At 37.4% G+C, this 27,136-nt stretch overlaps 1 protein-coding gene across 1 annotated transcript in view; it reads right to left on the reverse strand.

Moving 5' to 3' along the window:
- Positions 1-671: 671 nt before the first annotated feature.
- Positions 672-27,136, reverse strand: part of SH3GL2 (SH3 domain containing GRB2 like 2, endophilin A1) — a gene marked incomplete at both ends in the record, with an annotated part of 84,397 nt that continues 57,932 nt past the window's right edge. Inside the window, 8 exons of the mRNA XM_079548566.1 lie at positions 672-871; positions 3,173-3,306; positions 6,334-6,437; positions 8,295-8,453; positions 9,381-9,514; positions 11,865-12,008; positions 16,641-16,713; positions 19,011-19,079. Of these exons, the coding sequence (XP_079404692.1) occupies positions 672-871; positions 3,173-3,306; positions 6,334-6,437; positions 8,295-8,453; positions 9,381-9,514; positions 11,865-12,008; positions 16,641-16,713; positions 19,011-19,079 (1,017 nt within the window). The remainder of the gene's footprint in view (positions 872-3,172; positions 3,307-6,333; positions 6,438-8,294; positions 8,454-9,380; positions 9,515-11,864; positions 12,009-16,640; positions 16,714-19,010; positions 19,080-27,136) is intronic.

Raw genomic sequence — 27,136 nt, forward strand, 5'->3', positions numbered from 1 at the left:
TTTCATGAATTCATGGTTCAAGCTTTTTACTATAGGAATCCCCTTATTATGGTTCAAAGTTTACCTATAGATGGAAATAGGTCTTTTAATAACAATCAAAAATACAAAAATGAGCAGGGACCAGAAGGGCACAAGTACAGTGGTTCACTTTCTGAGAAACCAGAGAGTCTACATTTATACTGTCTCTGTGAGAATAGCAAGCCATTTTGGTCAGAAGATACAATTCTTGTTAGTCACGGTTAAACTCATGTGAACTGTATCACTAGGAAGGGAAAGATGGAATGGCAAGAACTTTTCCCTCTTTTTATAGAGAACTAAGACTGAAAAGTAATACAGTGGTGATAGGCATTATCTTCCCAATACAATCTTCACTTCCTGCTACTTCACCATGAGTTACCTGTTTGGCTTGCTATCATCTTTCCAGCATCATCTCAGCAGTACTCTGGCTACCACCAGGCCAGTGTGGTCAAGTGGTCTAACCCATACTATGTTGGCTCAGAAGATACCACACATCACCACTACATAGTATAACAACACATAAACCAAAGATGCTCAGTGGGATTTGACGATTCTAACCACTGCAATTTGCACTTATAAGGTGTAAGAAGCAGCATTTTGAAAGCAGTGGTACTGACATTACTATCTGGAACAGAGGTGTTTGATCAGCTATCTTAATTGGGTAAAGGAACGAGAATATCAACATAATTGATGGGGAAGAAACCTGACTGGCCATGAAGCATTCCTTCATACCAGTTTTCATCAATCTGGTTAGTGAGGGTAATGATATCACCCTCCTTAAATCCCAGCTCCCCTTCATTTTCTGGTTCGAAGTCATACAGAGCTCGGCAGCATGGCTGATCCATGTGAGCACCTATGGAGAAGAAACAGAAAGAAATAATGTTTTAAAATCCCAGCAGTTACCGTTTTTTAACCTTGTACTTTGTATAGATTTTGCTGTTTCTATTGTATTTCACATGGTGATGAGACAGCCCCTTGACAGCATCTAAATCTGGACTGTTAAACTGTATTAGAAGATAGTTACCAGCTTTTGGCAGCTGGGAATACTGAAAGAACTAAACTACATTCAAGCCCACACTTAAATGAACAAGTACTATCAGTTCAGGATCTAATTTTTATCTGTTGGCAAAACACAAAAAATGAAGCAAAAGCCCAAATGTATTTCCAGCTTTACTGGCACAGAAATGCTTTGTCTATGTCTCAGGGAAACAGTGAAAGGGTATCTAAAAATAACAGCAAAATAAAACTGTGTCTTTATTTCGAATCTTCATTAGTACAGCTATTGCGTATACGACTCTATATGCTCCTGACCTCATCAATTTTTGTATGAGGTTTCCAAAGAAAAGCTTCTCATTCCCATGAAATGACTGATGATTAGAGCCATCAGAACTGGTTTGGAACAGGTTCAAAATGGAATGCTTTCTAATAAGATATTTCACGAACATCTAACCATAAACCATTTAGCATGGCCAATGAATATTATTATAATTATTATATAAGACTTTAATTGGTTATATGAAATCTAGAAATTTTATTTTCTCCTTGTTCTCCCATACTCTCTCAATCCCCAAAGATTCTATAGCTTTAAGCTTACCAAAAGCACAATTATTCACAGTCAAAATATTTAGGATTTATCAGCACTAAAATGTATTAAGCTTATATCTCTATCTGATTTTCCGTAGTGAAAGTCTGTGCACTTCCACTGGTCAGAATCTAATGACATGTGCCTCCTAATCATGCCAATTCTATGAATATGTGTTTCAACATTTTCACATGAACCAGTTTCAGGATGAATTGATTTCAGATTCAGACTTTTTAAATATTCATTTCAACTGCTCCTTGTAGCTAGAAGATCCATGCTTGAGCTATTTTAGGATAAGAATATTCCATTTCTATAGATGTCAGTAGAGCAAGATTTAATGCAAAGAGGAAATCTTTGAATAAACTAACACAAATCTACATCAAGGAATTTTAAAAGAAGATGTTTCTCTAAAAATAATGAGCCCCTCAAAATAAAGAACTCCTACTGAAGAAAATGTTAAATACTGCTCTCTGAAAGGAAAAGCACAAGTCTGAGAGATACAGGAATATCAGCTTGTACAACCTTATCACAAAGAAGTGCTCATGACACCACAAAAACACAAGTGAAGAAGAAAATTGTGGTGGTATGACATGGAGATTTTCACTATACAAGACTGAAGCTACAACTCATGCACAAGGAATCCCCAGTTTAACTCCCATCCCTTGTCTGCATAATCACAAAATTACTAGTTTACAAGACCACTTCCAGTTGCCAAACGAAGATAAGGTTGCTGCATATATCTGGAAGTTTAAACACTCACACTGGATGCTATGAGAAGGAAGAAAATCCTGACTAATGATCTAGTGAAAAACATTTAATCTTGCAACATAAGGTGTGTTAGCAATTGTCAGTGAGGTCAGTTGGAATATTTGAGGTCAGAGTCTGGGAAGAGGACAACCGTCATGATAAAATGTATCAAAAGACTGTTATTGTGAGGAACATGTGATAAGGCTTTCAGAGTATGTGCTGATAGGAAATGAAATACATCTTGAAGATACTAATGAAGTACAGTGATATAAATGTTTTCACCTTGTATATGCTGCTCACCAATGGACAAATAACATACCTCATTTGCCTTTGTTTCCGGTTTAGTGATTTTTAATTTCAAGTCATATGTATCATAACGCCTGTTTTTAAAAAGTAGGGTAACATTATGGAGATTTTCAGTGTTTCAGAGTTCTATATTTTTTGGAAAACTACAGTTGATCTCTGAGTTTTCTAAATGCCTGTTCTATGATCTATATTTCAAGAGGAGTTTAGTATGGCAGTAACTCTTTTTATTTCTAGTACTAAGGACATTTTTAATCCAAAGATGGATGATCCATCTATGTTTTTCTGCCTGAGGAAATGAGTGTTTCACAAAAAATTCTGTACTGTGCTTTGCAACCAGCCTAGGTCTTTCAGTAGAATAATGTAGTTAATTCAATCAATTCAAATAGTTCACCTGTATTATATTCATTCTCATTTTCCTTACTAAGGAAGAACTAGCTTCTAGGAGGAACATCCACACTGTAGGAAAATTCAGCTAGATTTGGCCTTTTTTTTCTTTGTTCTCAATGCTACTGCTGTTACCTGCTGGTTTTGGAGTGGTGGCATGGGATATTCCTCCATTGTGCTGGGTATTGTCACCACCAGTTGTGAAATCCAGGCTCATGCGAGGTTTGGGTTGGTATTCTCTTTTGGGCTGAGATGATGCCTCTTTTATTCTGTGAAAACATGAAATTAGTAAAATGTCAAGGCTTACTTCCTTGAACAAACAGATGAGATGCATCAAACAATATTTCTGAGGCTAAAAGTTAATATTTGTCAATCAGCCAGTCTAAACAAGTTTTGGCAATTGGGGTAATTGTTGTTTAACCCAGTAGTTTAAATTATCACGTGACATGAGTATGCCATTAATTTAATCATTTCTCTTTTCCCTTAAGAATTAGCATTTTGGGCCAAGATCCTTTTAACAATAACAAGAGCTCCTAATGAAGAAAACCTTGTGATATGATCTAGCAGTGCTTAGAGAATAGCTCTATACTTATATTTAGATTGACTGAAGCTAGTTATTTTGCTGCCACTGCTGTCATTCCTTGACTGTTCAGCACTTTAATGCCAATCCTTGTCATTTTATGAGGAGAACTATGTGAGAACTTATTGACTTCTGCTGCAGAATTCTTCACCTGTAATTGGGAATTCTTGCTTCATAGAGACACACAACTCAAGTTTTCCTGACTCACAGAATAAAAATGTTACACATCATTCATTTCATTTTACTCTTCAAATTGAGAAATCTATAATTTCTAGCAAAGAGCGCCTTTTCAGATTCCTGGCTAGACAGAATTCTAGCAATTTATGCGGAACAACTTCCCAATCTGTTTCTAATATCATGTAGGGAAGAATAGCTGAGTCAAGACCTCTCCATTCAAACTAAAGGTTGGTTTCTCTCATCTTTTCTAGGCTGGCCCTAGATTCATGGTTAATAAAATATTTTTATTTATTTACTGAAAAAGCTGCTTATATCTTAACCAGTTCTCATCCTGAAAATGAGAGTCTTCTCACCATTCAAAATACTACCAATATTAGTCAATCCTAGAGACAGCTTTTCTTCTTCAGAAACAAAATAAATTCAGTATGTATAAGTAGAAAGCAATGAAGTTAACAAATGAACTTTAATAAAAAAGGCTTTGCTGCATTTCATTCATTTATAAAAGTTTTGTTTGTTTGTTTGTTTGTTTTGAAACTGTAAAGCATTGAAAAAGAACAGATTTAACCAGTTTATTACTTGTAATACTTCTGTTCAGAAACTACCATTTTTCATATTTCATGAACTTGAAGGTGATACTTTTAATGACTAAACAAAAGTTACCTAAAAGCTTAGCATAAGCTTTTTTTCTTAAGAAAAGAAATATCTCCAAGGACACTGTTCCTGTTTCCTAGCTGCTCTGTCATGATTCTCTGTCTTGATAACTGAAGCTTCCTTCTGCTTGCTGAAAAAGCGAGTTTAAAAGGAATAGCCTTTCCATGACCTTCCTGAATTCACTGTGTTTTTAAATTTCTTGTGTTTGCTGGTTTTTTTTTGTTGTTGTTTATATCGTATTCTTTTAAAATTATTTGAGCATGATTTTAAAGAAGATGCTCTTAACAGCAAGAAGACAAGAGCATGAACAAAGTGCATTCACATCTTTTAATATCATCTGCAAAATCAGCAATATGCACTGTAGATTCTGTAAGATTGAACAGAGTCAGATTTGCTCAGCTTAAAAGTAAAGCATTATTTATTTTGTGGTCCATAACTAAAAAATCAATCAAAAAAATGAAGAACCATTTGTTCTTGGTTGCTTGCTTACCACCACAGGAAAAGACAGGTATTTGAATAATAACAGCTTGACATCTCTGCTTAATCCCTGGCACAAACAGATCACAATGCATTAACTTGTTCCCAGTGGTGTGAAGTGGACAATTTACAATTTAGGATTGCACAGTATGCTTATGCAGGGTGGGTTTTTTTATTATTATTATTTTATTCTGGGTAATCAATAATAGTAATCTGATGCAAGGCCCTTGAAGTTAAGTCAAAGCAAGACCATTCAGCAGAAGTTCCAAAAGAACAAATAATTATCTAAATTGACACAGGATGAGAAATCTGCTGTGAAGACAGGAATCATCAGTCTGTTGCATAACTTATGGACTACAAAACAACCTACACCTGAGAACTTTTTAACATTTTCTGTGCAGTAAGTGAATTGCATTCTTCATTTGAAAGCGTAGAAAATCATTCTGTTAGCTCCTCAAGCAGGCCTGTAAACTGCAGCCACGAACAGAAACTTGTGATCTCAAAAAAACTTCAAGAGTTAGAACTGGATGAGGCTTACAGACTATATATTCTGAAAAAACAAATATCGGCAGATCCAGTAGCACCAGAAACTAGATGTACAGAAGTGACAAAAAACAGCAAAGAATTATCTGCAACCAAAGTATTGCCTTCATATAGTATATGAAGGTAGGGAATCATGGCTAGCTTTTAGGAGTAGCCCTTCAGAAACATGTGGAATCAATGTTATGTTTCCTTGAAGCATGTGTAGGAGATTGGTGAACTTTTAATAAATGTTACGTTCCTCATCTCAAAGACATACAATCTACTTTGTGTTGATAGAAAAAAAAAAAGAAAAAAAAAAAGAAAAAAAAAAAAGGAAGTTTTAAAAAAACACTGCATTGATTTAGCAATCGTAGTTAAGTGGATGGAAGAGGTAAACTCAATTAAGTCTCATATAAAGTGTGATTTGATTGGAAAAAAAAACAGCTGAGGATTATTTAACAAGGTGGCAATTACATGGCACTGGGAGATCCCCTTCAGGTAGAATGCAAAATATACTCTTTTTCTAGCAGACATTAAAATATCTGAAAAGACTACTTCAGAACTAACACATGAATGGAAACGAAAACAAAATTACATGTACAACTGGCATCCAGCGCATCTAAACATATGTATTCAATTAAATTCAATTAATAGCCTTAGTGTAGTGAGATTCTGCCTTCAACTCAGATCTCATTCAGTCATACTCAGAAGTATTTGCATCTTCAAAATACATAAATCTCAATTTGTAGTTGCCTACTGAGATCATTTTCCTTTCATAACCATACAATTACCACATTCCAAAAAACCAAGCTTTTGTATTCTATTCATAGGTTTTCTGCCTCTGCAACGCATAAAAACCAGTTCAATAAACTTAGAAAAAGAGCAATACCTGTCTTCAAGCTTAGAAGTAACTCGCTGAAGGATCTGTGTGGCCTGCTTGTGGTACTCCAGCTGGGCTTGTACAAGAGCAGAAAGCTGGCTCACTTGTTCAATCTGACGATTGACATGAAAACATATCTTAGGTCACATCATTACACATCAGTAACAGAAAACAAACAATATCACACTGAAACTGCAAGGGCAGCCTTAATTTTTTCTTTAAAAATTTTATCTCTCCTTGTAGTTCAAGAACAGTTACATATTAGCCTTTATGGACTACCATGTCTGGTTATGACATGATCAGGAATGGTGATGAAAGCTCTTCTCTGTTGATTATCTCCAGTGTCTATCTGCATAAACAACAGCCTACAGATCTTCTTCGTTCCAAAAATACTTTCACTCAGAAAGTCAAAATGAGACTAAAATTAAAGCATAATACATCTTCTCCATTGCAACCTCTGGTGTCTCGGAGGGACACAAAACCACAAGGATCACAGATATGCCTCTTTTTTATTCTGGGTTGCAGAAGATGCAATGCTCCTTTGGATATAGGTTATTTGTAGTGAAGACAGACAGCATTTTACTTCATAAAGAACAGACCAGCGAAAACTCTTGTGAGGGGAGCACCTCTCCAATGAAGAAAGGCCAAAGGAGCTGAGGTTATTCAGCCTGGAGAACAGAAGGCCGAAGGGAAACCTCACTGTGGTATTTTAATAAAGGGCACTTACAAGAACGATTTAGAGAGGTTTTTTTACACTTTGACAATGACTGGACAAAGGGGAACACTTTTAAGCTAAAAGACAATAGGTTTAGATTAGATCCTCGGAAGAAATTTTTCACTATGGAAGAGGTAAGGCATTGGAACAGGTTGCTTAGAGAATCTGTGGGTCCACCATCTCTGGAGGTTGGATGGTGTCCTAGGCAGGGTGATCTGGTGGGTGGAAACTCTGCCCATGGCATGGGGCTTGTAACTGGATGGTCTTTAAGGTCTCTTCCAACTCAAGCCATTCTATGATTCTACTATTCTATTATTCCATGTATTTTTCAGCAGTTTCTATGATGCACAATGCCTCAGTGGTGTATCAAAAGCCTGGACTATCTGGTCATATAGGGTAGTCCCTTAATAGAAACATTAAAATTGAAAATTCAACACACTAGTTTCATTTTGCAAATGTGTTCGTTCTTTTAATATCTCCTTTAGAGTGCTCAGGTAACAAAAATGAGCTATTAAGTTATGTGAGAATTTAAACTTATAATAAATCCAATCATTTATTTAAACAACAAGCTTCAGCTGTAATGTATAGTTGTTTGGGTTTTTTTTGTTTTGTTTTTCCTCCAGAACAGGTAGATTTATTTCTAGTTTGATTTTACAGTTACATTACTTACACAAAGAGAGTTTAAAAACCTAATAGATGCAAAATCCTAAACCAGTCTCTAAGCAAAAAAGTAGGCTTCATAGTCAGGTTTCAGCAGTCATATTAACTCTGCTTTCCTATTTCCTACTGCATTTTGTTAGGGCGGAGATCAAGACAGTTGTGCATTTATCATCTCTGATCTTTACCAGTCCTCTCAGCAGCATACGGACTTGAGCAAAAGCCTCAGATTAAACTCCACAACCACAGCCAGGTAAAAATCATGATTTGCATTTATGTCATTCTAAGAAGGAAGATATTTTGTCTTTTTAACTAATACTGTTCGGTTAGGAAGCACAATGGTAGTATAGGGGATTTATGTTCCTTATCACTTATCCATCAAGTACTTATTAAATCAGTCTCACATGAGCATGCTGTACATTAACATAGCTTCTGAGCCTATCACTGAGTGCAATGAAGTAGGAAGTACTTTCTCATTTTAAAGTTATAGGATTCTATGTCATCAACAGATTTAGAAGCTTTAGACTCCTTTAGATTGCCTTCACTGCTGAACCAGCATCTTTCACTTAGCTCAGAGCATAAACAAGGGGTATCTCACATCCATCTCCAGAAGGTTGAACATGCTTGACTCAGCAATTTCTTTTGATTCATCAAATTTCTCTAGAGCTTGGCGAAGCTCTTCATCAGGGAGCTTGCCCTGTCTTTTCTTCTTGTAATCAAAATCCAGACGCCGACCTTCCATTTTCTTTAGGTGATGCTGAAAACCAAAAATGCAAAAGAATAAATAAGAATAAAGAGTGTTTCCCAACTCCCCTTGCCTTTCTCTACCATGGGCTCTCTGCAGTGTAACTGATACACCATGTACATTTACAAATATGTCATCCCTTTCTGAGACAGAAAAAGCAGTACAATGAGGTGGTCTTACATCTCTTTTACTGCTGTCCAAATATGAAAGATATTCAGCACTAAAACAGGCCACATACAGTGAATAAATACTGTTGATACTTATACTAAATATATGAAAGTTTCTGACATTAAACTCTCTTTGGCTTGCTAAATACTTTTCATGAGCAAAGCAACACAGAATACACTTTTAATCACTTTCATCAGATCATCAGAGTATCTTAATGCTATCTTCTATTGAAAATTCTCTGGTTTATTAATTGACAGATCACTCTTGTCATTCCATTTTGCACTTGCCATGCCACGCTGGCCAAAAGGTAGTATTTCTAGTCAGAATACTTAAGATCTTTACTCTTCCTCAGAAAAATCAATTTGTCATCTATTATGATTACTTTATCAGTTTTGTAAATTGTATCAGACTACCTAAGACATCTTTGTTCCTTGTTTATTTAACCATGTGAAAGCATCAATGATCTTTCCACACAGATGGTACAGAATGTACGTAGATGATACAAATTACAGTACTGTGTTAATGCCTACCAAGGTTTGATGATGCTAATCTCAAAAAGTTCAATTTTGATCTTCCTGACTCTGAACAGAGAGACAGCCATGAAAAGTAAAATTCAAAGCAAAAGAGACTAAGATCATTTGTGAATCTAAGAGTTCTTTTTAAAGTACACAACTAACAGATTTTGTATATCTACACACAGAGTAAATATATTTGTATATAGATACGCTCCGTAAGGTTGGCATTATGAAAATGCTACAATGATGACAATACCTGTATTTCTCTCAGATCTTTGTCATGGAGATTCTGAAGTGGGTCAATGAAGTTTTGCTTAACTTCCATGTCTAAAGAGTCTTTGACCTCAGAGAGCTCCTTCATTGCTTCTCCCACATCTGCAAGTGCTGGTCCTGAAAAAAGATTTTCACTATATCTTAAAATAATTTGGTTCCAATGCACATAACTGACTCATGGATTTAGTTAGCATTCCATTTTCACCTTCAAGTTTAGGAAAGAAACACAGTATGATGCATCATGTGAAAGGGTAACAAGTATTTTACACTTGCACAGCCCCCAGAACTTATGCTTTGTGACACAGCTGAACTTGAGAATTCACATTGCATACAGTCTGCCTCCTCACACACCTCTTTGTGCATTCCTTTGCTGCTGTGCTGAAGGAAGCATTGGAAAATAATCATCTTTATTTGCTCCAGAATGGTCTCAACATTAGATTTCATATACAAATAGTATTTATGCAAGTCAAAATTTTCCTATTTGTATCAGCTAAAACGTTGTCAATTTCAAATGTAAAAATAGCTAACCACTGTTTTCTTTTTATTTGATGAAAGATTCATTTCATGAAACTTTCAAGTTCATACACTTAGCAAAGTTAATAAAAGTCAGTAAGAATTATCTGTCTGAGGTTCACAAAAATTACTGTTCTGGTTTATCTCCTCTGAATGAAAATAAAAGCAAGAAGCTAAAAAATACTCTCCCAATTTAAGGTGGAAGTTGGTGGAAGAAAGTCTACTTTCAAAGAATACTAAGGGTCTGAAAACTTAAAAATGCAAGAAATCAGGAAGACCTTTATTTCCCAAGCAGGGGATGAATGCCAGGGATGCACAGTAAAACTAAAGAGTCTGCCAAATCTGGGTGAAGAGTGACAAACAGTTACAATAGCTGTGATTGGTTAAGAATGTAAAAATAATTCCTATATCTATTCTGCTGTGTGCTAATGTAGTCACTAAGGTATGTAGAGCAATCTGCACAAACTAAATTCCATTAGTTCTCAGTTTTCCCTTTAAGAATGTATTTGAAAATTAGCAAGTAAGAGGCAACCAATTAAAACAAAAAACAAAAAACACACAATTAAATAATCTCTAGTACAAATAAGGCCACATCAGCCAAGATAGTCAGCTCCTAGTCAACAAGCAAGATAGTGCCTTTTCTATTGCGGATGTCTTTAAGCTGGAAACAATATACTATGAAGATTCAAATAGGAAATAGAATTTTTGAAATCCTACTTGAGTGTTCAGAGTGTTGACAGATAAAAATAGCAAGAGAGAAGCCTGAGCAGTTATGACAGAGATAAGGGAACCTGCTGCAAATATTACTCTTCTAATTAGACTCCTGCTGTGGATGAACATGATATAAAATCTTGGTATAACACGTCTCACTCAGGCAGCTGTAAACTCATTTGAAACTTGAGTAAGGGGAAGGGCTTTACAGAAAAAACAGTTGGTAACTAGTGCCCCAGGAAAAAAAGGCCAAAATACAAGGAATTACGCTTAATTTTTTTTTTTTTTTTTTTTTTAATCTATTAGCTTTAATTCTTTGCCTGTAATGAAGACAGTAGCAAGAGTTATAATTTTTTTGTCTGAGGACAAAAAGCAGGTCACACTGAAAGTAATGCCTCCTACTTATTTTCATGAAAACTACAATAGATAACAACACTATTTGAAAGAGAAAATTCTCAGCTACAAAACACTATTTTTCAAAATAGGTACTACCATTAGCTATGTTTTTTTGACAGCAATATACAAGCACCTGCTGTTTGGAACGTGGGTTGTTCTTCACATCACTCTTGCTACTGTTGAAACACACCATCCACTGCCTCACTGTGCTCACATCCACTGTTTGGTCTCCACAAACATTCAACATCAAGGAAAGTCAGTGGGTGCTTTTTTTCCACATGAAGGAACTCAATTCCACACCGTTGCTTCAGATGCACTTCCATGTCAGACATCATTTTGTCAGACTGCCTCTCTGCTGCCATCTGCCACATGGCAACAACATGGAATACTAGTGGGAAGGTTCAGCTTCTACTGCTGTACCACCAACATCCGCTTCTAATGTTGTGGGCCAGCATAACAAAATAGAAGGGCATTATTTTCAGAGCAGCCCTTGTAATTCACAGATAGTAATAACCTTTTCTGAACACATACATCTTCCATCAAAATATAGTCCCTGTAGCACAATCTACAGTAAAGCCTAAAGCCTGTATTGATATGGTTCTAAGTGGAAACAATTTGATTTTCATCTGTAAGAAAATATCTCTAGTCCAAACCCACAGAAAATACTGGATCCACATAATGTCAGCAGACCTAGGCCAATCTCAAAGTAGGAGTCTGATGGAGCTGAACATGAGATTCTTGCATAATTTCTTTTTTATAAAACCATAAGACTTTAATGACGAAAATTACATTAAATTTTGTTATCATTTTTATTTTGGCGTAATGGAAACAGAAGTAATCAAATTACCAAAGTTGCATTCTTCTCCAAGTTCTCGGCCAAATTTCAGCATTGCATCTGCCAGCAAGGCTTCAGCCTGAGGGTAACCCGGTCCTTTTTCCTGGCCTCGAATTTTTGACATAGTGTTGATCATACTAAGTTTAGCTCTGGAAGCTGAAACAGGAAAGTGACAGAGGTTATACAGTATTATACAGAAATGTCTGAAATGTCTGTTCACCTGAAATGTTACCGTGTATGCAACACTTGATGCACCGGCGCTCTAAATTTATTTAAGCTTCCTACAATGTGTTTGAAAAACATTGTCCAAATTTGGGATCGAGCACTGATTGTCAGGAATGATCTCTGGAGCAAGGAAACAAAACACTGTCAATCACTGACTTTTTCTTTTGCTAGTAGTCCAGAGAAGAGGCTCAGCCCTTGTTTTTAAATCAAAGCCTCCCTTGAAACGACACAGATAGAAGAATGCCAAGGAACACTGCCAAGATAGCATGTTTGATGTGTTACAACTCAGGAAAAAGAATTTTTAATCTGCCTCAAAATGCTTAATCTTGAAATCTCTGCCTAGCAGACAGGTACTAGACTGAGCCAATCTTCCCCTCAAGTCCAGACTAGGCACACTCAAGAATAAACTTTTGATGCCCCTGGTGTTTATTTTTCAGTTTTTCCTCTGTAGAGCATGAAATAAAAACTCTGTCCCCAGATATGAATGAGGAGTTGGATAAACTCCCACTTTAATAAGCTTTTGAATGCACTTTAGTTTACATTTTATTTCAGATATAGACAACTACAGATCAGAAGAAAGCACACAATCATCAAATAATGAAAACAAAGAGAGCAAAAATAAATAATTTGCCTGCTTTTCTGCAGCCACAGAATGTAAATAGCCTGCAGACACTGAATTAAATTGAATTTTTCTACAATTTTTGCCAGATGACTGAGAGTGTGTTTTTCTACTTACACTATTGTATTTAGTACAGAAGGGTGCCTATGAATGCCTCTACCTTCCTCATCAAAAAGATTTGATTCGGCAGCAGCTCTGATAAGTTAGTATTTCTACTGACAAAGTGTCAAATAGCTAATGTAATTGTTCAAAACTTGGCCTTGTGCACATTTCTGCAACAAAGCAAATCATTAGCAGAGCTCAGTCAACAAGTGTCTTGCTTTTAATTTATTATTGAAGAGTGTTTATCATGACATAGTTCTTGCTGCTGAATATATTTCACTTTGTGGTGCATATATTTATGCACAGATATAGCCATGGTTCAATGCATGGAGACAGCAAAATCAGATAAGTGTCATAGTACTTATTTTGGCTGGGAAACAGCTAGGAAAGGTTAGCATGTTTTTAACCAATAGTAACAGTGGTTTTGTAAGCTGTCTCAATACACTTCATTGCCACCAGATCATGCTTTTCTGCATTTGAATTTCTTGATGCCTTCTGTTGCTACTCATTGCAAAACGACCATTAGCAGACTGACTGTTCACTATAAGAAATTGAATATTAATGAAGTGTGTGGCCATTAAAAATTGCATTGAAAGGATAGTGGCAATGGGGAAATACAGAAACACAAAAGAAACTTTGGCATAAACAAAATCAGTAGGTTGGGAAACAGAAATGGATGCATTAAGCTGAAATAAAACAGGAACAAACGTGAATATTTTCAGAAATCAAAGCAAAAACATAAGAGGAAATGTTAAAAAAGGATGTGGCTATGTCCAAGACTGGCTACCAAGAGAAGAAAGAGAAAGGTACAGGAAAGAATTAAGCAGACATGAAAAGAAACCCAACATCAAAACAAACAAAAACCAATAAAAACAATAAGGAAAGGGGAAGAGAAAGGTAACCATGAAAAAATCATATTTCAATGATTCATTTAATCATTAGTATCAAATCTGGTTTCTATACTTAATTGGAAAACTCAGGTCCCAGATAATCTAGTTTTAGTAGGAAATCTTAGAATATGTTCACTGGGCCCTCATTTCTCCTCTTTTAAAGTGGATTCCATTAGCGTCCATGCGAGCTGAGATAAGTCACTGCTCAGCTGATCTAATAATCCCATCCTGACACATTTCAGTTCTATTCCTTTACTATGCTAATGCCATGTACTCCCTTTTCTAATTTATGTCTCAGCCTGAGAGAGGACAGGCTGAGGTTTACAAAACAACATATGGAAATGGCTTGATTCTCTTCCCAACTGCACTCCCTCTCCTTTGCACTGACATTTCTGGTGTCGCTCTTGATTTCTCTTAATAACAAATGTTAACTGACCCTCTGTAAAACATAAGAATTATTTATTTTAATTCTTTATACTCTCAATGTCTAAATTTTTCTTCTTCATGTTATAGCAATGTACATCTACATGAAAAGTACATAATTTTCCTGATGAGACTTCATCTTGTTCAATTTTAGCTATTTTTAGATAGCCTTCTACTTTTTTATAATTGGGAAGTCTACAATGCTAATTTTATCATTCACAATAACTTTAGCCCAATATCCCTTTAAATAAATTCACTTTCATCATTAAAATAGTTATTTTCTTTTCCTCGTTCCTCTCTGCCCTCCCCTCCCTTCCCCTCCCTCCTATCCTCTTTTTCCCTTTTCCTTCTTCCTTCTTCCTTCTTCTTTTAGCATCAGTCCATTAAATGTTTAGTGAAGTTGGGCCATGCTGCAGGCCTCCAGTGTTGATCCCTCAAAATACCATGAAAACAATTGATCTCTCACAGGGCTCTATTTTATTAACGAAGCATACTGCTGTTTTCAGGGGTATATTTTACTTCTCAAGAGGTATGCGCCACAACCCAAACCCTCTTCATCCTTTGAGAAACAGGTAAACTTCTAAATAAAATCATCTGTTAAGTATTGCCATTATTTTTTTCACTCATTTCCACCCCACTCTCCAACGTAGTGCTTCTTTAGTAAAATGAGAAAGAAAACAGGAAATACAAATGTCCCAAATAACATTTTAGTAAATAGTAACACAGTTGTACAGAGAATTTTTAAAGATCCTTTTTTTTTTTCCTTTTATTGAATTAGAATGTCATTTTTTTGTGTAATTCCTATTGCAGGGAGCTCTTCTACAATCATGCAGCTGGCATAAACCAATCTCAGATCAGGTGAGAGCAGAAAGAGGCATTTCCTTGTTCCTCTTATTCTATCTGCCACCTTTATACAGCTGTGGAATGAACAACATGATCTCATTTGATATGCAAAAACATAAATCTTCCTCCTGACTGTTACAATTTTAATTTTCTGATGTTACTCACATACTCTACAGCCTCTGGTGGCTCAAATCACACTCTGAGATACTTCCAAAGATTCTGCTCTCCACTGTTGTCATGAGCCTCTTTTGTGATTCACATAAATCACGATCACTCGGATGTATCAGGATGGGAAGCACAGAACAGTCAAAGTTTATTACTCAGTCTATATGTTGTTGCACAACAGCGGCTTGACAGTAGTTAACAATTTTATCACTAACTCCATAACGCTTGTCAATCCTACTGCTTTTCCTGCAGAGAGCTTGTTGATGATGAGCAATGAAGCTGTGGACTTGAGTCATAAACAGTATTCCATCTGTTGATATAGAACCTGTTTTAGTCATCATTATTTTCTTTTTAATAGTTTTCATAAATATTCTTCCTTCTTTTTTCAACCCACTGACAGCATCATCATACTGTACTCTTTTCCTCTGCAATCTAACACATAAAAACCATAAAGTAAGCTATACCAGCAACAGTTCTTCAACCTACCACACTGGTGATAAAATATCTCACAGTAGTTTGAATTTGTTTCCAGCTATTAAGAAATACTGACTGAATTTCTGTCTGTTCCTTCAAGAAACTCCAAAATACTAATGTTAGGTATGTGGCCTAGTTTTGTTTTCAGATTAATCTTTCAGTTGCTTAACTGCATTGATTCTGTTGGTGAAGCAGGCACAAACAAACCCTTTACATTTCTAGACTAATCACGTCTATACGTTCTTGGATTTACTATTTACTAGTGACTATAGCAGCTCCAAGTCATCCTGCACGTGACAATCCTCTGGCAAGACAGCAGCATGCAGCTCTCCATCAGCCCAATCAAAAGGCCATTCTTTCTTCTCCCCATAGAAACCAGTTATTTAGTTCTATTTCAAAGGCTTAAGTGAGCTATCTCTGATTAGGACTGCAGACACCTCCTTTTTTACCAGTTCACCACAAAAAGCTCTTTTGCAACCCCCCTTTTCTAGCAACTCTAATGAGGATGGGAAATTGCTAGAAAACCATGTGAAGCGTGTTACTTCTTGTGCCTTGCAGGAACCAGAGAATCTCCTTCAGAACTTTATTGTTCTTCCTGGGAACTGAGAAGTCTGGCAGATCCTGATCCCCATCCTAGTCCTGTTCCCATTCCCAGGGAGATAACAGGGCTGGTGCCTCGCTGCACATCGTGGGACAGGTCCTGACTGAGGCTCTGCTCTGCCTTCTTTGTGAAGGCAGCCACCTCCCATCTCAGGGAGACATACTGATGGCTGGCACATAAACACACTTCATGTCTAAGCATGTATTGTGTTCTTACCTAAAGTAATAATATAACAAAAACAAAAATCTCCTAAAGCGAGCTTCCATTCCCTGGCAACCTAAAACAGAAACCCATACTCACCTTTGTCTTTTCAACCCAAGAAAGTTCACTGACTTGGCATTAATTTCAGCTCTACCAGTAAGGAAGAGGGTCTGTCTCATGCAATGCTGAGAAAAAGCATTTTTTCAAAAAGTGCTTCAAGTAGAGAGATTGAAAAACTATATTACCTGGATTGGGCTGAAGATACTCTATTGTCTTCGCCATTATTTCCATAACGGCCCTGCTGGTAACATCCACTTTCTAAAGGACAGAGAGTTAAACAAGAAGAAACATGGAAAGAGATCTCAGACAAGAGGAAGATGCTTTTGTCTCTTCTTTTTGCTCTTATGAATTTTTTTAACTGTTTTCATCACTTTAATTTTGTGTCTCTGTGAATAACGGTGAAGCAAATCCAGCCCTCATTCCAGAATGGTGATAATGCTTGAAAAACTACCAAAATACAAACCCACCATTTTCGTTTGTAGCAGAACCAATCTTTAAGTGAAACTATTACTATAGCATATCTTGAGATGATCTATCAGGAATCTGACAAAATTCATTGTGCTATACTGAACTATACTGATGCTTTTCATTACCCTGGAAAATGTCCACAATAAAGAAATATTTTTGATTGAAAGATCATTGAAACTATCTAAAGAATTATTAATCTGTGGTCCCCTAATAGGTGGAAACTAGTGGAAAACAAATAGATGTAAATCAAAACCAACCACTAAAGAGAAAATGAGCTGTCCACCTCTTTCAGAGGGAGTTCTGGTAAAACAGGGATAGGAGAGACAAGGTATCCCTCAGTGTCCAATTTCAAGAACATTAGCAGCCAGACGGCACTGACAGTTTATTTCCACTGAATCACTCCATGAAGAAATATTTTATATTTAGGAACTTAACTAAGGACAACTGTATAGAACTGCATATCATTATTTTCTTCTACTGTAGAAGGAATTAGAAGGAATTCTTGATTTCTTAAGTAGCTGACATCAGCTTATAGTTGCTTATACGGAAATATACAACTACACTCTCTCAGAATCAAATGCTGTTTTGACAGATCTGGGGTTCACCATAATCTACTCTGCATTTAAGAAAATACATTGCTTTTCTTTACAGGATGGCTTCTGTCCTACAGAGTGATCTTCTTTACTATAATGGTGAATTCCTATTTTAAAAAAGAGCACCTGAGATAAGTTGTTTGCAGCAAGCTGTAAATGACCTCTTTCCTGTGTTTTTTTGTTTTTCTTTTGTTGTTTTGTTTTATTGCTATTGCCATCTGCCAGGTCTTGCTCTATGCTTTTCACAAAGAAGCAGCAGAGGTCTGCCAACCCTGGGCGAACAAGTAGCTGAACTGCCTGGTGGGGAGCCCAGAAATGGCAAGAACGCTGCAGAGGAGTGCGGGGGCGAGAGAACAGAAGGCCATGGACAGGCAGGAGCATGTCCATTGCTTACAGAAAAGCTGGCAAGGGGTCTGGGACCAGTGGGGAGTTGGGGAGTAGCCAATGAATTTACTCCGTGCTGTTCTTAACTCATAGTGCTCTCATCTTCAAGGCTGCCAAAGCGTACCTCCCACAATCACCCTGTGGGACTCACCCTTGTTTGCTGACTGTCCTATTTCCAGCTCTAAGGATAACACTGGTTTCCAAATCTTCTTTAACAAATTCCAGGTTTGATGGCAAGGCTTATGGTTGTAGCACTTTCAAAAGGAAGCTGGGCAAGGGGGAGAAATCACTTCTCTAATACTCTGCTATGATGTTCAAAGGATATGCCCTCCACCTTTGATTTTCATCCACAACTTTTTTCCTTGTCTTCCCATACAAATGCACATATATTTATCTGTTTCTATTCTATTTATCTTGATCTGTTATCTATTAGATATACACTCGCCAACCCACATAGAAGTAGTTAGTGTTATAAGATTTGATAGCATCTCTCAAAGACAAAGTTAGAAAAAAAAACTGAATTTTTCAACTAACATATTCTCACCACTACACAGAGCTGTGTCACTTCTTCCCATGAAGAAAGTCAATGCTACAACTGCCACCTTCCCAGAGGAGTCCACTGGGGGAAGTTAGTTCTATCCTCCCAAGATGCTATGGCAGCAAGGTTGCCTAAGGATATCTCAGAATCTGTAAATGAATATCCCACTGCTACTGTCAACCTTCTTCCTCAGACAGCTCTTGCTTCTCAAGTGATGCTCAAGTAGCTGAGAATTACAGTAGCACGTTTTCCACTGAAATGACCATACTTACAGACAGACTCTCTCTGCTTACGGTGTCCCTCTACAATGATTTAACTGATGGTAATTTGTAGCTGGCATCAGCTCCAATCTCTGAATGAAATATTGACAGTATAAAGAGTACCATATATTATGTATTCCTCCATCAAAAGATAAAGAGGGACACAAGAATCACAAAACTCAGTCTTACTGAACAGAATTTGAGACAATCAAAACTATTCAAATTACTCAGAGATAGAAGCTTTGGAAGTCCATCCTGAGAAAGGAAAAATGAACAGAAATAATGATTGTGCATATCTGTATTAAGACTTACCCTTTCCATTTCTTTGAAGTCATCATCTAGCTTGGTTCCTTCTGCACCTCCTACTTTTTCACTCACTTTCTGCAGTTTAAAAGAAAGAAAGAAAAACAAACATTCAGCAATATTAGGGAAGTGTTTTTCTGCCATGAGTTGGTACAACGTTCAGACATAATTTTTCTGAAAAAAAAATTACTTCAATCACATTTTATCATAGGCAATCAGAAAAAAAAAAAAAAAAAAGGACTACTTTGTAAGTCTCAGAGACCCAAACCTTTGCTCGTACCAAAGGAGATACCTACTATCACATCTTTGTACTATCACACCTTTTTTTGTCTGTGAAATGGATGCCTGTATCTTGAACTTACCAAGCAACTAATCAACAGTGACAGAGCTGAATTCAGCAGACAGAAACATCCACGATCATTTGTGCCGGTGGAAAACAAAATCACTTGACAGAATGAACTGGGGAAGGAATCAAAGCATAAAAAACTTCCTAATCACAGTTGAAAAACAGCCCGAGCTGCAATGTTCAGTACATAAAAATGCAATACCTAGAAAAATAATCATGTATAAAGCCAAAGCTGAGCCCTGACTCCAGTATTCCTGAAACAAATAGGTACCCATACCCTTGAACTCTTAGACACATTTTGACTCAAGCCACAATTAAGCCTTCTGACTTTAAAATCAAGGTTTATAAATAAAAGTGATCCATTAAAAAAAAATATCTATATTCACACCATGCAAGAATTTGAGGGTCATATGAGTTGCATACAGTCTTTTCACCCTCGCAAAGGCCCTGGGGGACCTTGTCACAGTATTCCAATACACCCAAGGGAAGCTAGAAAGAGGATGGAGGCATTCATTTGCAAGGAGCCACACTGAGGAGAACGAGTAATAAGCTGCACTGGGAGAAAATTCATGTTGATACTAGAATATTTTTAGGGTGAGAACAAACAATCACTGAAAAAACCTCCCCAGCATGGTGGTAGAATCCCCAGCACTGGAGGTTTTCAAGCTGCGATTGGACAGGGCTCCCTTTTCTCACCAAAGATCAGACCTGATTACATTTTGAGGGTCCTTCCCACTACCGCTGTTCTGTCTGATTCTCTGATTCTGTCATTCCATATACACTACTTAGTTGACAGACCAAAAAACAAAATGTTGAACTTTGCCATCATTTTTTTAGCAAATATTCTGTTTTCCTTTGTTTCTTTTTTAATTGTATAAAATAGTCATCTGGAAAATGAATTGGAAAATGAAACGATGTTTTCATTTCCCTAATTCAAGCTGGAAGACATTCAGGAGAGTTTCTCTCTAAAGTCAGTAGGAGTGAAGTAGTGGATTTGAATGATGACTGCTACACAGTACAAGTCAAAACGGATTTAGTAATTGCATTTTTTCTGTCACAGATGCATATTAGTGCTGTAACTCCACAGGTCAGCTAGAAGCATGTGACCCAGTGAATGCACTGCTCTTTCATTAGGTTGCTAGTTGCCATATGAAATTCATCAGACATATTAGTTTCTGTTCTCTGTACGTTTTCAGTTCTTTGCACTGAACATGATTTAATTTTATAAATTTTCCTAGGAGCTTCTGAATCTTCTTTCAACTGTTTTAACAAAGTAACTACTGACTTCAGTAAAGTGACTTCTGAATCATACAGGCAGAAATTAAGGAAAAAATGCACTTTTTTTTCTCTTTGTTTCAACCCATGCTAACATAGGTTAAAAAACAGTCTACAGCCTATCATTTATTGGCCGTTAATAAGATCCAGATATGATTAATTTTATCATCACTATAGTTCATTCCTACAAAGTGGCAAGCACAGCATCACAAAGCACTTATTGATGTAGACTATTATTACATTTTGAATAGAAAATGGCAATAGAAAATAGAAAATCAGTTCTGTTTGTTTTCTGTAAGCTCACTGCTAATTAGTGATTAGTAATTACCCAAAATAGCACCAATTATCACTATGAAAAGCTCAAAAAAAAAAAAAAAAAGACTACACTTACCCATTCTTCAATTCAGATGATTCTCTGTGGTCTGCACTGCTGAACTACTTACCCTTAACAGAGACCAGTGAGGTACCACAAAAACTAAATATTATAAGCTCAGTGCTGTTAGAAACAATTCTACTATGGATAACAGGTAGATTAAATATCTGAAAAGGTATTATTCACCCACAGCATCTACAACAAATAGTAACAAAGGAAGTAAAAAAAGCCTGAAGTTTTCCTCACCAGCCCATGAATAAGCCTTCTGTGAACAGACATTCTACTACAGCTGAAATAGCAAAATCTGGACAGAAGCTGCTACCTACTACAAGGCTTTTAGGTCCCTGAAAATAACAGGTCTCAAATATGCTAGTACTTAAATATTCAAAGCAGATTTTGAATAGATGATGTTCATCTTTAAGGATAGAAAGTACCTGAAGGTAATTAAAGCTCCCGACTTTTAGATGTAGCTTTACTTTTCATAACTTAGGAGCTCTTCATAGCTGGGGAGGTTTTGCAGACAAGTCTTTTCATCCCCAGTGATTCCCTGAAGATCCCATTTCACATTTACAAACATTACCAACTGCTCTTTCTCTTAATATTCAGCTGAGAAATTCATGACACTTAACAGTGCAGCTCTGTAGTCAGCTAGATTGTAGTCAAAGAGGCAGTTCAGCCCCTTTTTCTCAACATGCTTTCCATTTTTGATCCCTCTGTCAATCACAAATCCACACAGAAGTCACACATCTAAGGTGGCAAACAAAATGTCCATGTTGTGTGCAGAAAAAATGTTCTTGACTTTCTGGGTAAAGTGCTGTTAAAGACAACAGGAATGAGTCACAGGTTGAGAGACAAGCCATAGAGCCTTCCTGGAGTTGGGTGACTCTTGCAGGGTTACTTACATAATTTCAGGGAAGCACTTTCGCCTCTAGTATCTAGACCAAAATCTAGTTTGGAAAACCACTGTTGACATGCGGAATCAAACTCTGTAACCCACGTAAGATTACAAAGCAGGTACGGTTTATTCAGCAGTGTGCAAATGTTGGCTGCAATGGGGGATAGATCCACCTAGCGTGCACACTGTCAGGAAAAAGTGTGCTACAGATATAGGCTGAACTAATCCATAATCAGAAGTTTTCCCGGAATTCAGAAACATATTCATTACACCCCCGAGAGTTCATTAGCATGCAGACCCTCCCCTCTTGTGCGTGCCTAGTGGGTCATGGGATGAAGATTTGTCTTCCTCATGAAAGCTTCATTGTCTTCCTTCATTGTCTTCACTGTAAACTTCTGACCTTTCAGGGGGCCATCCCCACAAGCTGGTTTCTTTTAGCCCTGTGGACATCTAATCACCTCCCTGCCAGATGTCTCTGGGTTGTTCTCAAACCTTATCACTATGGCCTTCAATTTAAGAGAAAAGAAACCTGAAGAGTTTGTCCCTCTTACGGCAGAAGACAGCAATCTGCTCAGAGATACTATGATATTATTAGGATATGAAGATACTATGCTCCCATTTCAAGGCCATAATCTAAGGTGGTCTCGTGGGAGCTGTGGGCCTGAGAAAAGCAACTGAAACACTTGCAACTCAAATCATATTTTTGTCAGCCCATTTGTATCCATCCTCCTAATCAACTGTTTAAGCATTTAATTAAGAGCTGTTGTTCCACAGATATGATATCACCAGACAGGAAGCTACAGCAGCTTGCATCAGCTGAGGATCTGCTTGCTTAAGAGATTCAGAAGCAGTCAGAAACCCATCAGTGCAAGGTTTAGTCTTCTGGAAGCACAGAGGCAGAAGTAGCCTCATGTTTATGAAGGTTTTTCAAACAGGTTCTAAAATGCTGTGATGCTTTGTTAGCATTGCAAACACAAGGAAGACATAGCTGGCTTGCAAAAGTAGTGATAAACATACATTTCAATGGAAAGAAGTCTGTGTACACATGCAGAAGTTCTGCCAATGCTGTGGGCTTTTCAGGAGAAAACATTTGAAAAAGTACATTTATAAAAAGCACAGTCTCCAATCAAGATTTTTTTTTTTTAATTCTGTCATTTCACATTCTGTTGAGTGAAAAGAAACTTGCAGGTTAATATTTCTGCCTGTTTGATTCCCACACAGAATCTGTACTTCAGAATTTGTTACCACAGAAAATGTGATGCTTGAAATTCAAATTTATGGCAACAGTTCTGGTTCTCTGCACTCAATAAAAGATACATCTTGTGGCAAGTCACACTCTCAGCTTTAGCAAGAAGCTAAGAGAGAATATTTTCTGGTAATTTCAGTTAAATTATACTACAGACTAAAAGAAAGAATGCATCTAAGAGGAGCAAGTAAATCAGCTCTATTTGAGACTTCTCTTTTTCCAAATATCATTGAAATAGAAAAGAGGCACCTTTTCCAAGATAGCTATCTCCAGTAAAATAGAAATAGCTTATACTCAGAAATCCTGCAGTGCTATAGAAAATATCACTGCCAGTGCATAGTGCCTGACTTTGGACCAGAAAGGAAATCAATGTCTGATTTCAACTGAGGACACGTAACCTTGCTCATGCTCTTCAGAAATAGCCAGCTAGGTGAGGAAAGTCCCAGCTTACAAGCCAAATGATCCAAAACCATTGGTCCTGGAAAGCTTCAGGAAACTCAGCAGGTTTGACATAGCTCATCAGAAGCCAGAAATGTCTGTTTTCCCTTATAAGCCATGTCACTCATCTGTTGGAAAAATTGAGCAAAAAAAAATAACCCATATTTTTGTTAAACATAGAAGATTTCAAACAAATGGAAAGCTTATCACCCTTTCCCTTGCATTTAATAGTCCTTGTACTTCATTCTATTTTTCTTTTAATTTGTAAAAATACTGTACAAAAGAGGGATTGTCAATAGGACTTGACAAGAACAATGTAAAACAACCCATCTCAGTGGTAAAACACAAACAGGATCCCAACTTAACATATATTTAAGTCTAACGAGGGCAATAAAGGCTATTTACATCTCATTAACAAATTTCTCAACCCTAGCAGCCAGAAGAGCAGCCCCCAACACCAGCTGGATTTCATCAGTACAGGATCCTCTCTGCGCAAAACTGAGAAGCACAGTGACTTCATCACTACAACAGAAGCTGTGAGGAGCAAGGAAAACAATGTGAAAGGCAAAAGAGTGAAAAAAAGAGATGTCCAAGAATCTCCATGAAACTTTGCTGTTTCTGTTCCATTTGTACTAAGACACTGATTACGCCACTGAAGCTTAGCTTTCTCTCTGGAAAGATGAATACATTTGCCAACCACAAGGTAAAATTGTGAGAATTAATTTGCATCTGCTACTGCTTGTCAGCATGAGTGTATCTAGCAGAAATGTTAGTCATGTAGTTAAGGTGAGCATCTGCCAGACACATCTGAGATTCTCTCTTCTGTTTCCCTTGTACAATTTGACAGATATCTTTAATCAGGAAATAATACACTAACTCCCCTGATAGTACTGCAATCACTTTCTCTCTCTACTAGTATTTCATGGATCTGTTCCACCCAGGAGGGTATCATCACAGCTAGGTACATTCACCCTTTCTTAATATTTCCCTCGACTCTGATGATTTCACACACAGTATGACAACAAAAAGTATACTACTCAAAAATCAGGAAGTGAATTGAATTTGGGAGCCACAACAAGGAAAGAGAAAACTAAGACTGAGACACAAGAAGGTTGTCTTGGCCTCCCACAAAGCATTTCCTAAGTACTCTTTATATACATATAACAGCTTGGCATTGCTGGTGCTCACAGCTGCTAGCAGTAGGGCCCATAGACTTGTAAAGAGCCCTGAGTCCAGAGACAGGTTAGAACTCCTGGGGAATAGGCTGTAATGTGACATACAGAGGAGACAGTAATTGGCAGTGCCACTGATGAAGCTTGTTAAGTCACAGGGGAAAATTTTCATGGGACAGGATCTCCAGTAATAATCTGGAGCAATGGCAAAATGTCTCACAGAAACTTTTCCTTTGAAAGAAATCCACTGAAAGAAACATTCATAGTGAATCTGTCCTATGCATTTAATCTCATCATTCAGAATCAATCCATAAATTGGTCTTTTTTCATTTTCAGTTAAAGCTGAAGGGGGATGGGGATGTCTAAATCAGCAATTACTATGTCCATTCTAATACAGCATTTTTCTTTCTGAGTACTGGTAATGGCCACATTGTAGAATTCTGCTGTTGCAGAGTTGTTCAGCACTAGCGTGCAATATGAAAGTATGCCCGCATCTGTGCAAGATTCTGCACTGACAGCAGTTACTGCAGAGCCTCTGCTGCAATGCCACTGCATTAGACTGGAGACTGTCCACTGGCGATAGAAACGAAGCAGGATGAGAGCAGAGACAGAACTGCTGAGAAAGTGCTAGGGAGTAGTAGCTGACTGTATTCCTGCGGCAAGTCCCTGCACATAGGCACCCACTGCAAGAGAGCATGTAAGTAATACCATAGGAAAGACATAAAACTAAATCAGTATTATACATTCTAGTGCCAGATGTATACTGACAACTGAGACACTGCCATATACCCAAGACAAGCACTGGAATCTATTTCACATATATTACTGAAGTTTCACATTAGCCATACAAGGGCCTCAGAAGCTCAGTTCTCTGTGTGTTAGTGTTCAGTCAGAAAGCTGGTCACAACCTTAGCATCTTTGCTGTTCAAAGTGGGCTCAGGAGCTGGCAAAGAGGAGCTGAGAAGCTGGCAAATGCTACCAGAGAGCTGAGGACAGTCAGAACACTGTGTGCTTTTTCGACACTACCTTTCCGTCTCCAGCAGGACATCAGTACCAGCAGCAAAGAAGAAACTGGCATAAGAAAGGTCACTGTATCAGCTAGAATCAGCTAGAATATATGCCAATCTTTTTTTCCTTTTTTTTTTTTTTTTTTGTTTTCTTCAGTAAGCAGAAGGGGCAGAGAATCTAATCCCATATGGTATTCCCACTTCTGATGTCAACAGTGCTGTGATATAGAAGCAGTAAAAGATCTGCAGACAATAACGTGCTCATACACTTATTGCAGTTGCCCAAAGAGACCTGGACTCAGACCCACAATCCTGGTGAGTTCTCCCCACAGCAGCAGTGAGAGCTCTGCCATACACTGTACTGTCACACAGAAGGCAGACCTCTGTGGTTTACTTCACAGAGTGCCAAAAAGTATGACAGCACTGATTTTTCAAGATAATGGTTCACTCAAACTGGGTGGTGATAACAAAACTCTGAGGAAAAGGCAAAACAAGAATATAGTGCTTTTTGGATTATGAAATTTATTTCCTGCAGAGGTGAGCAGTGCCAGCTTTCTCATGGAATGTTATCAGCGGGCAGTTCCTGGCCCACCATGCTTTGTTACTATAAACAATGTTTTTGTATTTTAGGAGAATGTGAACAACAAAATTACACATTCATTGAATCTGTCATGCTTCTTTCATATCTTCATAGCAACTTTAATGAAATTATAAAGGGAAAATCACAGAAACACAGAATTGTTTGAGCTGGAAAAGATCTCTATAGGCCACCTTGTCTACCTCCCCAGCAATGAACAGGGACACCTGCAGCTCGATCAGGGTGCTCAGAGCCCTGTCCAGCCTGATCTTCGATGTCTTCAGGGACAGGGCATCCACCACAATTCCATACAACTTGTTCCAGTGCCTCATTATCCATACTGTAAAAAAACTACTTCCTTTTGTCCAGTCTAAATCTCCCATTTTTTAGTTTAAAATCATTTCCCCTTATCCTATCACAACAGACCCTGCTAAAGAGTCTGTCTTTGTAGTTAAGCTCCCTTTTAGACACTGAGAGGCTTCTGTAAAGTCTGCAATACTCTTATAATAATACTCTAGGCAGAATCTAGAAGTGCAGCTTTATATTCAGTTGCTGCACTTTCAGGCAGTGAAGCTGTGGACATAAAAACTATTACAAAGGCATAAGACAATACATATAGTGAAAAAGAGGCTAAGAGAAACAGACCATGTATCCATCCAGTAAGCTGCATTATCTGGAGCTCAGGTACATCATGTTTATGGATCACGAATTACATTCTCTCAGGAGCATACAATAACACATGACTGCCCCATCTACGTAGCTTCTGACTTCAGAAGAACCAATGACCTCTTCCTTCTCCCTGCTTC

Source organism: Tetrao urogallus, assembly GCF_951394365.1.
Source record: "Tetrao urogallus genome assembly, chromosome: Z".
NCBI lineage: Eukaryota > Metazoa > Chordata > Aves > Galliformes > Phasianidae > Tetrao > Tetrao urogallus.